Below are 14,168 nucleotides of genomic sequence, written 5' to 3' on the forward strand. Positions count from 1 at the left end.
AGAGAACATGGTTGAAGGCATCATACATTCATAAAATAGAAATGATCTTTGATTAGGGAAGTTGTGGATAGGCAGAAGGGCTTTCATAGGTGAAAATTTAATAAAAATTGTAGGTTACTGGCAGTTTTTAAAGTGATGCATTTTTCCTAAATGATTCTAATTTAAAATAAGCATCAATCAAGCATCATGTTTTTTGTCTTTGAAAATCTGAGTCTTTTGGAAAAGTTGAATAGGCACCACAATGTGAAATCCCATAGAACAACATAGTTTTCTTTTTAAGTAGAAAACCATTTTATCAGCTTTCTTAATACTTGTTTGTGTGTTCTTTATTGTGAAGAAGTAACTTGTTTCACTGTGTTCATTGGTATAATGTGTTCTTTGTCTCTTACCTATGCACTTAAGCAACTTAACTCAGCTCGCCTTGAAGGAGATAACAATATGGTAAATTTCTCTTACATGCTCAACTTCCTGCATGTAAAATGGCTGAAGGTTTGTTGGCCTACTGTGTTTTCTACATCTTGAGTAAAGTGCCTTCTCTTGCTATTATCTGCATGTAAAAGTCTAACGTAGTCAAAGCCATGAATTCATTAGTCCAACAAAAATTACAGAGAATATTAGCTGAAGTAATATTGGAACTTGAGGAAAAGAAATTTTATGTTCTAATTGCCAACTATATTAGCTATGCCAAATTCAGATTTTAGAAAATAAATTTATATATAAATAGATAGTGCCTTTTATCCTAGTGAAAGACATTAATTTAACTGGCACTTTGTATTTTCACTTTTGGCAAAGAAAACAAAATTTACTTAGAGAAAAGTGTAAAGTTTACAGATTGACTTTGTTTTTCAGTATCTTTGATGTTTACCTTAATATTCACCCAAACTCAACATAGAATTAATTTCTTGTGCAGTTTCATGCCAAGACATACTCACCCCCCATATTTCTGTAGTAGCAAGGCCAATTCCCTATTTGGCACTAATTTACTTAAGAAAGTTGCAGAACAGTGATAGCTTTGGGCAAGAATCAGAAATGAGAATTGTTCTGTAGTACCCAATATATATATTGAGCTTGATTTGAGGAAGTTTTTGAGATGTTAGCAATTTTTAATTTTTAACAAAATAGAAATTCGTAAAATCTGAATATAGCCCCAAAACTCATAAACTTTAGCCAATAAAGATTTATACATGTAGTGTTTGGCATTATACTCCTAGATACGTTACATTCATAGAAGTGGTATGAAATCTGCAGTACAGTTATAATAAACTCACAGTTAATTGATTTTATTCCATTAGCATTGAGCTAAAAGGGGGAAAATTCATGTAATAGGAAAGTTTATATACAGAATACTTAAAATGCATTTTTGTTCTAAACTACTCTAATTATTGAAGCCTTGGCTAAATTAAGGCTTTCCTTAGATAGCAAGAGAATGCATTCATTCATTTCCATTGTCCTAGCTGTAGATGAATGAAAATGTGTGAGCTATTTCAGTCATTGGTAACTTCATATATAAACCATAGGTTTCATTTTAGGTAAGAATATCCTAAACAATTAACAAGACTTTGGTTCACTTATTAGGCATCTGTTTTGCTACTGATGTCATTTACTTATAATAAGATGTGTTTAATTCTGGTCATTTTAAATTCATTATATCTCAAGTTTATTGTGCCCCTCTGGTGGCTATATCAATGTCTATTTATCCCTGCTTTATTTTAGTTTCCTAAAATTCTAGAATTTTAGACCTAAATGAGAAATTAAAAATTGTTTAGTCCAAACCTTTCATTTTACAGATGAGAGAACTACAACTAAGATATTCCCAGTTTTTGAAAACTATTACTTAGTAACTTATAAAATTAGTATAAGATTCAAAAACTAATAGTATTGATACATATGAAGGCATACTTTCACCAGTACATTAAGCTGTACTGATTTAGTTACTACTATGTTAATGTGATTCTGGAGAAGGAGAGTATACCTTTGAATTAAAAGAATTACATTTTTCTATACTAAGTTGTAGAAAATGTTAAATTCAACTTTCTTTCATGCTCTATTTTTCTCTAATTTTTAATGCTGGCTAGATTTGGGCAGACGAAGTGACAAAAGTAAGTAAATTATTAAACTACAGAATTATGAAACAGTTGTTATTCATTCAGTAAGTACTTGTTGGACAGCAGCCATGGGGCCAGTCATGGTCTTTGCTACTATACCTTATAAAATCTGGAAATTATCATAGAAAGGTCAGAACTGTTTGGCTAATAGTAGCTCCACAAAGCAATGGAACAATATTACAGAGATGTGCTTTGCACGTGCTCTGATACAGTGTTACATTAAGTAGTAATCTTGCCAGGAGACAGTTTAAATACTTGGTTTACTTACATGACAATTATGTAAAATACAGTTTATACCATGTCTTATATATTCAGTGGTTGAATATGTATATTCAGTGATTGAATATGTGATTGTATGTCACACAAATGAATTTCTTAGATAACTGAAGCCTGTTCTCTCCAGTACCAGAGTTAAGTCTTCTGTCACTTTAGTTGAAAAGATTTGTAAAATAATATTTTACTGCCCCATTAAATACAGAATAGCATATATTTAATTTTACTTACAGTTAGGGTATGAATGTACATTATTGTACCATGTAACAATTAGATCTGTTGTTTGTTTTTGAAGTATGTTGTCTCCTTCCTCAGTGTCAGACTGTCACTTAGAAGCTGTCCATGTGACTGCTACTAGTAGTCCCTCTTTCTGTGTTACCATTTCTAATCTTTCCTAGGATGGGATGTAAAGTAGTTAAGCAAGAATTTAAGGAATAAATTATGACATTAGTGTAGATTTGTTTCAAATGCTATTTGAAGTCTTTTTTTTTTTTTAAAGATTTTATTTATTTGACAGAGAGAGAGAGAGATCACAAGTAGGCAGAGAGGCAGGCAGAGAGAGAGGGGGAAGCAAGCTCCCTGCTGAGCAGAGAGCCCGATGTGGGGCTCGATCCCAGGACTCTGAGATCATGACCCGAGTTGAAGGCAGAGGCTTTAACCCACTGAGCCACCCAGGCGCCCCACTATTTGAAGTCTTAAGAAGCATTTTTTTATTTACTCCTCATGTTTGTGCCTACCAAAATTTGACCTCCAGATGAGGACAGTACTTAAGATTGAGGGCAGGTGATAATTGTGGACCCTGACTTTTTCTTTCCTCCTCCCACCCCAAATGTTAACTCTTTATTTTCTGACTTTGTAGGATTACCACCTATATGGTCTATTCTGTGCATAGGTTGTGGGGGGTTTGATTCTATGAATTGGAAATCCAGTGTGAAGTTGTTGACTCCCACTCTCATCCCCCTTTGTAGAATCCATTTATCAACTTAGTTATAGTTCTCCCTTGGCCTTTGATTTTTTTTCCTGAACCTCTAGCTTGAAAAGAGGACAGAGTATCATGGAAGAGAATATAGGTTGAACAGTAAAACCAGGGTCTCTTCCTCTCTGATTAGCATGTAGATACACCAAAACATTTCTGATTCTTCAGTCTCTGTAAGTTCAGGAAATATGTGATATTATGGGAAGAAGCTCATGAAACAAATATTTACATTTTGAATGTAAAACTTAAGAATATATCAAAATGGATTTGGGAAGATTTTTTTCTTCTGTACTTCTCACTTCTGCCATTTTTATAATTTTAAAACTTCATATTCCTTGAATATTTTAAGATTTAGGCCTATAGAAAAAAAAAATAGGTGACAGAACAAGATTGTCACAGCAAATGCCTCAAAAGCATGACCAAAATTTCTAACTTACAGTGACCCAGACCTGGTATCACAGATCAACAAATTCTTGCCCTTTCCCCACGTTACAGCTTCAAAGAATTCTTGCTTCCCTAACCCAACTTCTCCTGTCATATATTCTGGCAGGAGAAGGTATCTTTACTAGAACTCTATGTCTTAACTATAAAATTAAGTCAGGAAATGAGATCTTCTGGAGGACAGAATAAAAATAAAATAAAAATTCATTCTTTCTTTAAACCCTTTTTATCTGTCTTTCTAATATGGATCATTCTCTTCCTAAGTAAATTGACTGTGCCAAACCTATTTCAGTTACCTCTGCCTCTCAGATTAGTTATGATCATTATGTGTGTCAAAAGTAGAGATGGTTTGGGAGATTAGACTACAGCCACCCCAGGCATACACTGAAACTTGTTCAGGAAGCGAGATTCATTTCCTTCCTGTCATTTACCTTTTCTAAATACAAAGTATGTTGTGCAAAGGTTGACTTCCTAGGCTTTGTAATACGGTGCCTTTCTTCATAATTAAATTATTTATATTTTGCTCAAACACGGAAGACTGACCCCTTATACTTTCTGAGATCATTTTATAACTTTTTCCACTTCATGCTCAAACTTCCCAGTCACTTAATATGTTACCTAGTTCATTTTCTTACACCTTATACAGAAATAATGCCATTTTGAAGGCTTTCTGCCATTTCTCCTAACAGTCATTAAATCAAATTGTACTTTCATAAAGATCCAAATGGAACTAGGCTTGTTTACTTTTAAATTTCATTTATTTTTGGTTTACTATGGTTACTTCTACTAATCAAAACTTTTTCCTATTCAACCAAGCAGAAGAGTAAATAAAGCAAATGTAACACTGAAGTGATTGGTTTTCCTTAACACTTTACTTAGGAAGATCATTGATTTTTTCCTTCTCCTGGGACTTGATTTTCTACTTCATACTATCTTCTAGATGACACGTACTTCAGCCTTGCATTCTGGTTTCAGTCAAGTAAAATTAAATTTTGAATTGTTGAGTAATTCAAACTTATATCCATAAATCCAATCTAGTGGTCACTTCTAATCACCTCTCCCAGATCTGTTGCCAGTGGGATGAGAATGACTACAGCAACCGATGATTTGTTTTGCTGCTGCTTCCTTTTTGACTGGTTCACTCGATTAACTGTTGCCACCAAAAGGTGAAGGAGAGGGAAATGTGGTATGCAGGGAAAATGCTTAGACCTAATTTTTATACTTACTACAGTCTTGGAAATATTTTAATTACTTGGATGTGGGAGGAGCTGTTTATTCTGGAGAGGTAGAAGAAGAGAGCGTTATTAATGACATTATCATCAGTGATGATTCCCTGTGTGGGATAAGCTAACTATTTTACGCAAGTGTGAGATTTTATTTTTCTCTTCCTCACTTACCACCAACCAAGCTAAAGGTTTAAGATTTTTTTTGCCAGTATTTATTATTTTTAGGTCCCGTTGATTTTTTAGTGAACTATTTTGTCCTAGCACCAAACCTGTATCAGAGGGCCAAAGCTAGTGGTAGTGGTGTGCTATTATATACACCTTTTTCCAAATCTGAGGTCAATGACTTCACCTTAGTAGCTTAAAACGAGCTGTGGTTGGAGTATTTGTACCATGAAAATCAGCACAGTAGAACTTACTCACCCCACTCCCAGCACACCACTGATTAAAGGTGTGCCCCATAACTTGCAGAAAAACCCTGGCATATCTTGTATATAATAATGATACTTAAGGCACATTTTATATAAAGTTTGAAAAGAAAACTGAAAAAAAAAGTCATTTATACAAGAAAGAGTCCTTTGAAAGAAGCTAAGAACTGTGTGCCTAGAAACAATATGTTTGGTAACTAAACAGAAGAGGTTAAAATCCTATGTCTTCACTTTGAAGTTTTTTCATTTGAGATTAAAGACTTTTTAAAAAAAATTAAAATTTAAAAAAGTATTATATGTTAAATATGTCTTACAAAGAAGCCAAAAAAATAAAATAAAAAAATAAAGACTATCTTTAACTTCAAAGTAAAATAGCTCTAGTGATAATTGAGAATTTTTTTAACAATTTTTTTTTAAGGATTTTACTTATTTGAGACAGATACAGAGAGTGCATGAGCAGGGGGAAAGGCAGAGGGAGAGGGAGAAGCAGACTCCCTGCTGAGCCAGGAGCCAGACATGGACTATGCTGGGATCATGACCTGAGTTAAAGGCGGACACTTGCTATCTGTGCCACCCAGGAGAATTTTTTTAAATATTATTTTATACATATAAACATATAAATATTCTTAAAATGTAAAACTACATTCTTAATATGTAAAACATACATATAAAACATATTATACATCTATACATATAAATATTCTTAAAATGTCATGACAGCATATTGACTGTCTCATCGTAGTGTTTCTAGGCTTTTATGTATATGCCATTAAGCTTTGACATTAATAGATTCTTTTGAGTGAAGTACTGGTAGGGAATTGGATAATGTAGAAAAGCTAAGGTATCGAAAACAGGGACATTTAAACACGGCAGAGTTGGAGAATTGCCAGCTTCTCATTTAGCGTTTACTTGGGGGATTTTTAAACTGTCTAAACAAGTGTACATAAAATGGACTAAGTCCTCAAATAAAATTCTAAAACTATGTTCCAATTTAAGTCTGAACAGGAATTGAGAATAACTCAAAGTGAATTTGATCGTCAAGCAGAGATTACAAGACTTCTGCTAGAGGGAATCAGCAGTACGCATGTGAGTGTTTATTCACTGGGAATTCATTTGAAACAGAAGACTTTGATGGTCCTAAGGCACTGTGAGGGGGAAAACTGAAGTTCAAAACTTTTGCAGTCCTTTATCAAGGAAATTTAAATTGCAGTGCTTTCCAAGATATTTAAAGAAATATTTTAAATTTTTGTTTACACCTCATCGCCTAGTTCTCCCACCATCATCAAATCCATTTGTTGGTTTTTGTTAGCGCCATAATTTGTTCTTACACTATTAACTGAGGTCAGCCTTGATAAGCCTTGTAGTAGAATGCTAGATACTGGTGATTTTCCCTGAGTATATGTGCTCTGTTTACCCCTTGGAATTTAACACGTTTAAGTAGATTATAGACCTAAGAGGTAACTGTAACTTTCCTTTACAGGCCCATCATCTCCGCTGTCTGAACGACTTTGTGGAAGCCCAGATGACTTACTACGCACAGTGTTACCAGTACATGTTAGACCTCCAGAAACAACTGGGAAGGTTGTAATTTCCTTTTCACACATGAAACTCCTGATAAGAGAAGAAATTCAGATTTTTGCATATGAACTAATAATGGAGGTGAAGATTAGAAGAATTAAAGGCTTTTATTAGCTTACTTAAAATCAGTTTTATTTTGTTTTAAGGAAAGTAATTGTCAGACTTGTGAGGTAACAAAAACATTGTGTGCTCTTCTGGCACCCAAAAACTTAACAGGGGTGAGAACATAGTTTAGGTGAATACTTTTTTAGTGCTATGTAGAGAAAACTTAAGTGTTTGAAGTATACTTCTCTCTTAAAATACCTTCCAGTTAGTTGAGGGAGATTACATTGACACTTATTTGCCCTTAGAGATAAACTAATTTATACTTAATCATTATTTACCTGTCCACTATTAAAAAAAAAAGAAAAGTTTTAGAATGGTCTATAAGACCTCAAGCCCAGCCCATGATGTAATTATTAAAAATTATATTTTAATATACTTTAAAGCAAAATGATAGCACAAAACACACATAGCTTGGTCATTCATTCATCAGATGTTTATTGAATACCTGTCATATACCAGGCACTGTTCTGTATTCTAGGATTATATCAGCAAACAGAACAGGCAAAATTGATTTCCATTATGTAGCTCACATTGTAAGGAGACACTAGAAATAAAACAATTTATAGGACAAACATGGTCTCTGCTAGGTCTAGATAGAAATACCTCGGTATTTAAAGTCTAGGTAGAAATAATAGGCCATTGGCAGATAGGCAGTAAGTGGAAAGTAGAAGTGCAGGTTTCTGTGAAGGACCTCTAGCTGTGACTCAGGTGGGTCTGACAAAATTTCACAGATGAAATTATTCTAGTGGGAATAATCTAGATAAAAGTAGCCGGGACAAATTTTCCAGACAAAGGAAGAACACATATATGAAATGGCCAGAGAAAAGAGATAGTGGCAAGTTGAGGGAACTGACAGTAGTTTGTTCTGGATGGAGCATACATAGTGTTTGAGTTAAGAATGGAATGGTAGATAAGACTACAAGAGTGAAGCAGGGTCATGTCACCAATGCCATGTAAAGTAAGTAGTGATAAGGAGTTTGAGACTTATATAGTGAGGAGCCATTAAGGCAAGGGAGTGATATAATATTTAAGGAGAAATATAAAGAGAAGTTATTTTCAAGGAATAAGTTTTTTAAAAAATCACTTTGGTGTTCCTTTCTGCATATTAATCCTTTAAAACTAGACCTAGAAATAATTAGGCACATCCACAAAACCAATTTTAGATCCTAAAGATTAATTATAGCCTGATACCACTGGTTATTCCAATAAGATTTATAGAAGATTCATACTTCTGTATATTTGAAGTTTGTTAATAGTATTCAGTATCTGAAAGCAGAATACCACTTTATCTCCACTTCATTACAACTATTTTAAGCCCAGGAAGCCTTAGTACTTCCTTTTCACTTGTCCTGTTATTCTGGGAGTGCAGCAAAGGGATTGCTGCTGTTACCATTCATACCTGTACTCCATTTAAAGCCACACAGATGCTTGGAACTCTGCCATTCAAACAAAATGCTAGGATAAGCTCTTCTGGATAAGCTCAAACATTACAGACTCAAATGGGTACTATTGTTCTAGGGAAGAAGTCTGGCTTATCTCGCTACCCGCAAAGAATTAGATTACTGGTAAGGACCAATGATAGAGTGTGGGGGGAATTTTTAAGTCTCTAATGTTGCAAGTTAGGCTTTTTAAGAGAGTATATAGGAATATTCAAATGCAGTATTGGACAGATCATCCAGTTACACTCTAATTCAGAAGCTATTTCTGAAGAGTAGAACCAGATTGTCATGTTAATGGTTATAGTAGTGTTGGTAGTAGTAGTAGTCGTTGGAAGGGCTCCAATTGTCCTCAGGCACTCCTCTGGACACCTCATATGTAATGTGATAGTCCTCACACCAGTAAGGGTAGGTATTGGTATCTGTATTCTACAGATGAAGAAACAGAAGTCACATAATTTGTAAATGTATTTTACTTTTAAATAATCAGAAGGTTTTAATATATCAAGCTACAGTGGCAAAAAGTCTATAGTTTTTAAAATATATCAGTAAAAGTTCTTAGAAGGTAAAAATGGTCTTTCAGGGTTTTGTTGTTTGGTTGGGGTTTTTTGTTTTTGTTTTTGTTTTTTTAAGATTTTATTTATTTATTTGACAGACAGAGATCACAAGTAGGCAGAGAGGCAGGCAGAGAGAGGAAGGGAAGCAGGATCCCTGCTGAGCAGAGAGCCCGATGTGGGGCTCGATCCCAGGACCCTGGGATCATGACCTGAGCTGAAAGCAGAGGCTTTAACCCACTGAGCCACGCAGGTGCCCCTTTGTTTTTGTTTTTACCATTAATTCCTCAAAATTGACATAGGTAGACCTCAGTGGTAAACAAAGGCTAATTATACTAGTAAATTTGAAAGTAAAATTCCATGGTTAGAGACTTTCAAAACCCCACATATGTGGGGAATGAGAGCTTATTTTTTTTAATCTTCAGAAATGTATATATTTAGTCACAGCTGAGTTCCTCAGTTCACTGAGGAAGATATGCTAGGAAAGGTGTTCCTAACTTCAGAGTAAAATCTGAATTAGAAATTAGGGTTTCTTGTCATTAGAACCCTGTTAATTTGTCAGAGAAATATTTGCTTTAATTTTTAAAAAATGCACTATTCCAGTCAGGAAGGATACAATGTAAACAAAACAGACCAAATCCCTATTTTCACTGAACCTACATTCTGTTTGGGGGCAGAGGGAAGTAGAAAATCAATATGTGTGTGATTTGCATAGTGTATTAGAAGGTGATAAATACTGTGGAGAAAAATAAGCAGGGAAATACTTCTTGATTAGGAGTAGAGGCTTACACTATTTAGGGAAGACAGATTTGAAAGATGAGAGGAAGCAAAGCAGGCAGGCAGGCATCTAAGAGAAAGTGCTCCAGGAGAGTGTATAGTAAGTAGAAAAGCCCTGCAGCAGGAAAATAGCTATGATGTTCAGGCAGCAGTAAGGAGGGCTTGGCTGGAGATGAATTGAGGAAACAGGAAGCTGGGAGAGAGAGGGCTTTGGCCTTTACTCAGACATGAGGAGCCCTTGGAGAGTTTTACGCTGACCTTTGACAGGACCGTTCTTGCTCTTCTGTTAAAGGTAAATGTTAGGGGGCATGGGTGGAAGCTAACAGACCTGTTTAGAACTTACAATCCAGTCAGGAGATGATAGTGGCTTGGATCAGGGTGATTGTGGTAGATGTGATAGAAGCAGTCAAACCCTGGGTGTATTTTAAAGGTTGAACCAGCAGGATTTGCTGACAGACTTCATTTATATGGGGCTTAAAGGGGTCCAGATTACTGCAGGTGCTTGGCCTGAACAACTAAAAGAATGGAGCTATAGTTAGTTAAAATAGGGAATGCCACACGAGGTTGGGGTGGTGTATCACCCCAGGTTTACACCAGAAGCCCAGTTTTAGACATGGGAAGCTTGAAATGCCTATCAGACATCTAAGTGGAGATATGGAGATACCCAGTTGTAGGACATGCAGCTTTTGAGTTTGGGGGATAAATTAGTGGTAGAAATTAGAGAGTGGTCAGCTTATCAAGGGTATTTAAATCTGAGACCAAATGAAAGCCTGGCTCTAAGTATAGGTAGAGAAAAGAAGAGGGCTAAGGGTTGAGCCTTGAAGCACTCCAGCACAGCTTAATGAAGCAGTGGAATGGAGTAACAGGTAAGATGTAAACCAAGAGTGTGACCTGGAAGTGGGGTGAAGAAGATAGAGGAAAGTGGATGGAAGGGATCCACTGTGATCACTAGATAGGCCAGGTGAAATGAGGAGTATTAATAGACTGCTGGATTTAGAACACCAAAATTGCTGTCGTCGACAAGAGTACTAGTGGAACAGTGGAGGCAAAAGCTTGTCTATAATGTAAAAGAACAGAAGAGGGACTGTGATGTTGAATTTAGATAAGTCTTTCAGAGGCGTTCTAGTGTAAAGAGGAACAGAAAAATGAAGCAGTAGCTATAGGAGAAAGTTTGTCTAGCAGATTCTTATTTTTTAAGATAGAAATTAGCATATTTGTAAGCTGATGAGAATGATACAGTACATGGAGAAATAAGATAGCATGGGAAAGAAAAGGAAGATTGCTAGTGTGATGTCCTTGAGAGGAAAAAGAAAGTGAGATTTTTGTGCAGAAGTGAAGAAATTAACCATAGAAGTGTAGACAGCTCATCTGTAGTAAGAGGACAGATGATCACAAAAGCTTAGATGTTTTGTGATTGTTCTTTTTCTACTCAGTTCAAAAGGAAACAACTCATTGGCTGATTATAAAGGTTAGGGGATAATTGCTAGAATTTAACTACTTTCTTTATGCTGCTGGCTGACTGTGATTTCCAGATGGCACAGTGGTCATAAAGGAAGGAAATTGGATTTTATGGAGAGATCAATTTCACCCACCTTACCAGATGGGGTCTTTTTATATTTATTAAGATTTAAATATGAATTTTCAACCTTAGAAATGGTTGGGTGAAAATGAATATAGGCCAGCCATTTTATGCTGTTTTCCATTTAGTATTGGAGAAACATTGAATGAAAATTTTAATTATCTTCAAATTTTTTTTTTTTTAAAGATTTTATTTATTTATTTGACAGAGAGAAATCACAAGCAGGCAGAGAGGCAGGCAGAGAGAGAGGAGGAAGCAGGCTCCCTGCAGAGCAGAAAGCCCGACGCGGGGCCTGAACCCAGGACCTGGGATCATGACCTGAGCCGAAGGCAGCGGCTTAACCCACTGAGCCACCCAGGCGCCCCTTATCTTCAAATTTTAAGATATATTTATAGCACATCAATCACAGAGATTTTACTAATTTCTAATAAGACTTTTATTTTTACCCCCTAAAAAATAGAAGACAGAATGAACTTGTGAAATTTGCCCTATTCTCACTTTGAGTCTTCATTATGATAACTACTAGTCGTAGCATAATATTTGAATGCCCATGTCGTCACCTGTCTGTATGCCCATTAAGGAATGATATTTTTTCTTCTTAGTATCTTCAGCTTGTGGTAGTGGTTCTGGACATGTGGATGCTCCATAAATATTTGTCATTTGAAAAGTAGAAAAATGTGATTGGATCAGTTTTATAAAAAAAGTATGGCTGTTGAAATATTTCTCAAAGAATTAACTTGAGAAAAATTTCACTCTTGTGATAGTATCTAATATAGAAGTAGTTTTTCATTGTGTTTAACAACTCTTAAAGGCAGGAAAAGATTAATAAAACATACTAGTGAAAGTTTTTTGGAAGTGTTTTAAGGATAAACTCAATTTTTTCAGGAAAAAATGGCATTTTTTTAACTTTATAATTGTGAAGAGAGCTTTGAAAAAAAAAAAAAAAACTTTGAAGGACTTATATTTGGAAAACACCTGAATTTTCTATAGTATAACTGGCCGGAAAGGCATAAATTAGATAGCAACCTTTGTCATTAAAATATTACTGACATCTGTAAATCTTTATCCAGTGGAAGTTGGTAGAAAATAAATACTGCCACCAAGTGGTGGTATTCAGAAGCTCTAGTAACTGGTCTGTTGGACATTTTCTTTTCAACAGTTTTCCATCCAGTTACTGTAACAACAATCAAACTTCTGTGGCACCCGTGCCATCTGCTTCATCAAATGTGATTGGTTCTTCTGCCTTGTCTTCAACAAGTGGCCTAGTAATTGCCTCTCCTACCAACCTCATTGACCTTAAGGAGTGCAGTGGCAGCAGGAAGGCCAGGGTTCTGTATGATTATGATGCTGCAAACAGTAGTGAATTATCACTTCTGGCAGATGAGGTGAGTAATATATGGATATAAGAAAACCTGTATCATAGATTGACGTATTTTCTAGTATTATAGTAAAGTGTAAATTCCGCATTAATTTTTTGGAAATAGTTTATCGTGAATACTTTCATAGATTTAAGATGGTTATATTAACATTTTATAAAAAAAATTTAACTACTATTCTTTAGCAAAATAGAATATCACAGAAATATTTAAAGCTTTTAACTGCTAAGTAACTAGAAGATTTCTAAAACTACCTCTAATAAAATCCTTTATCTTTTACCAAAATTGAGGAAAATGTTTAAAGAACTTTAGTAATGAATAAACAGATTACAAATCTGATTACTCTTCTATTTGCTTATTTTGTAACATAGTTAATAACTGGAAATATTTTATTTTGTAGGTGATCACTGTGTTCAGTGTCATTGGAATGGATTCAGACTGGCTAATGGGGGAAAGGGGAAATCAGAAGGGCAGGGTGCCAATTACCTACTTAGAACTGCTCAATTAAATAGGTGGACTATGGAAAGATTACCCATCATGACACCAGTATTTATATACAATTAACTCTAAATAAAGCAGGTTTAAGTATCTTCCATGTTAATGTTCTTAGGAGACTGAAAAGAAAATACCAGCCACCAGAAGCCAGCCTTTCTGCCAATAAAATTGCATGGTACATATTTCATTACAGAATTTATGTTAGTGCTTTCATGCCAAGAATGTTTTCTTACAAAATTCTCTTTCTACTGAGGTTTCACTAATAAGCAGCTTCTACTTTTGAGCTCCAACTTAAAGCAGAAGAACTGTTTTCTACTGAATTTTTCATTAATGGCAAGCTTTTTCTTTTATGTAAAATAAATTTATTGTGAATTGATATCAGTGACTCATTTATTAGGTATAATTAATAGCCAAAGAATAAAACTAAAATTTGTTTTAAGCTGTTGTTTTAAAAAGAGCTCTAGGATATAATCCTTTTTTGTGGAAAATAGATTATTTCTGAATGTTTCCATAAACAGAAATGCAATTATACCATGTTTACCTTGTTTTCCAACAGAAATTGAATTATTTCAATACTGTATCTCAGTGGTTAGGGGATTTTGGGGTTTTTATTAAACACTACTAAATGATTTCTTCTAAAGTTAAGAAAAACTAGTCCTTGAAAAGCATTATTACTCTGGAATATTTTCAGCTAAGGTTCTAAAACATCTGGATCAAGTTCAATTTGCTAAACAATGTTTTTTTAAGGTTGTTCAATTGGAACAATGTAATGCATAATCAGAATCAGATATGTTAAGAACATACTTCAGTAAAGAGAATTTG

The 14,168-nt window shown here is 34.8% G+C and overlaps 1 protein-coding gene across 4 annotated transcripts in view; it reads left to right on the forward strand.

Moving 5' to 3' along the window:
- Positions 1-13,722, forward strand: part of LOC111143328 (SH3 domain containing GRB2 like, endophilin B1) — a 35,763-nt gene extending 22,041 nt beyond the window's left edge. The window contains exons 6-11 of one of the 4 annotated variants that reach the window (XM_022496996.1): positions 403-489; positions 2,076-2,099; positions 6,443-6,532; positions 6,927-7,027; positions 12,635-12,860; positions 13,252-13,722. In XM_022496996.1, coding sequence (XP_022352704.1) covers positions 403-489; positions 2,076-2,099; positions 6,443-6,532; positions 6,927-7,027; positions 12,635-12,860; positions 13,252-13,359 — 636 coding nt within the window. In that variant the 3' untranslated portion in view covers positions 13,360-13,722. The remainder of the gene's footprint in view (positions 1-402; positions 490-2,075; positions 2,100-6,442; positions 6,533-6,926; positions 7,028-12,634; positions 12,861-13,251) is intronic. The other 3 variants (XM_022496998.1, XM_022496997.1, XM_022496999.1) reach the window with 3 other exon arrangements.
- Positions 13,723-14,168: the final 446 nt, after the last annotated feature.

This window comes from Enhydra lutris, unplaced genomic scaffold (genome assembly GCF_002288905.1).
Source record: "Enhydra lutris kenyoni isolate GAN:26980312 unplaced genomic scaffold, ASM228890v2 scaffoldscaffold9, whole genome shotgun sequence".
NCBI lineage: Eukaryota > Metazoa > Chordata > Mammalia > Carnivora > Mustelidae > Enhydra > Enhydra lutris.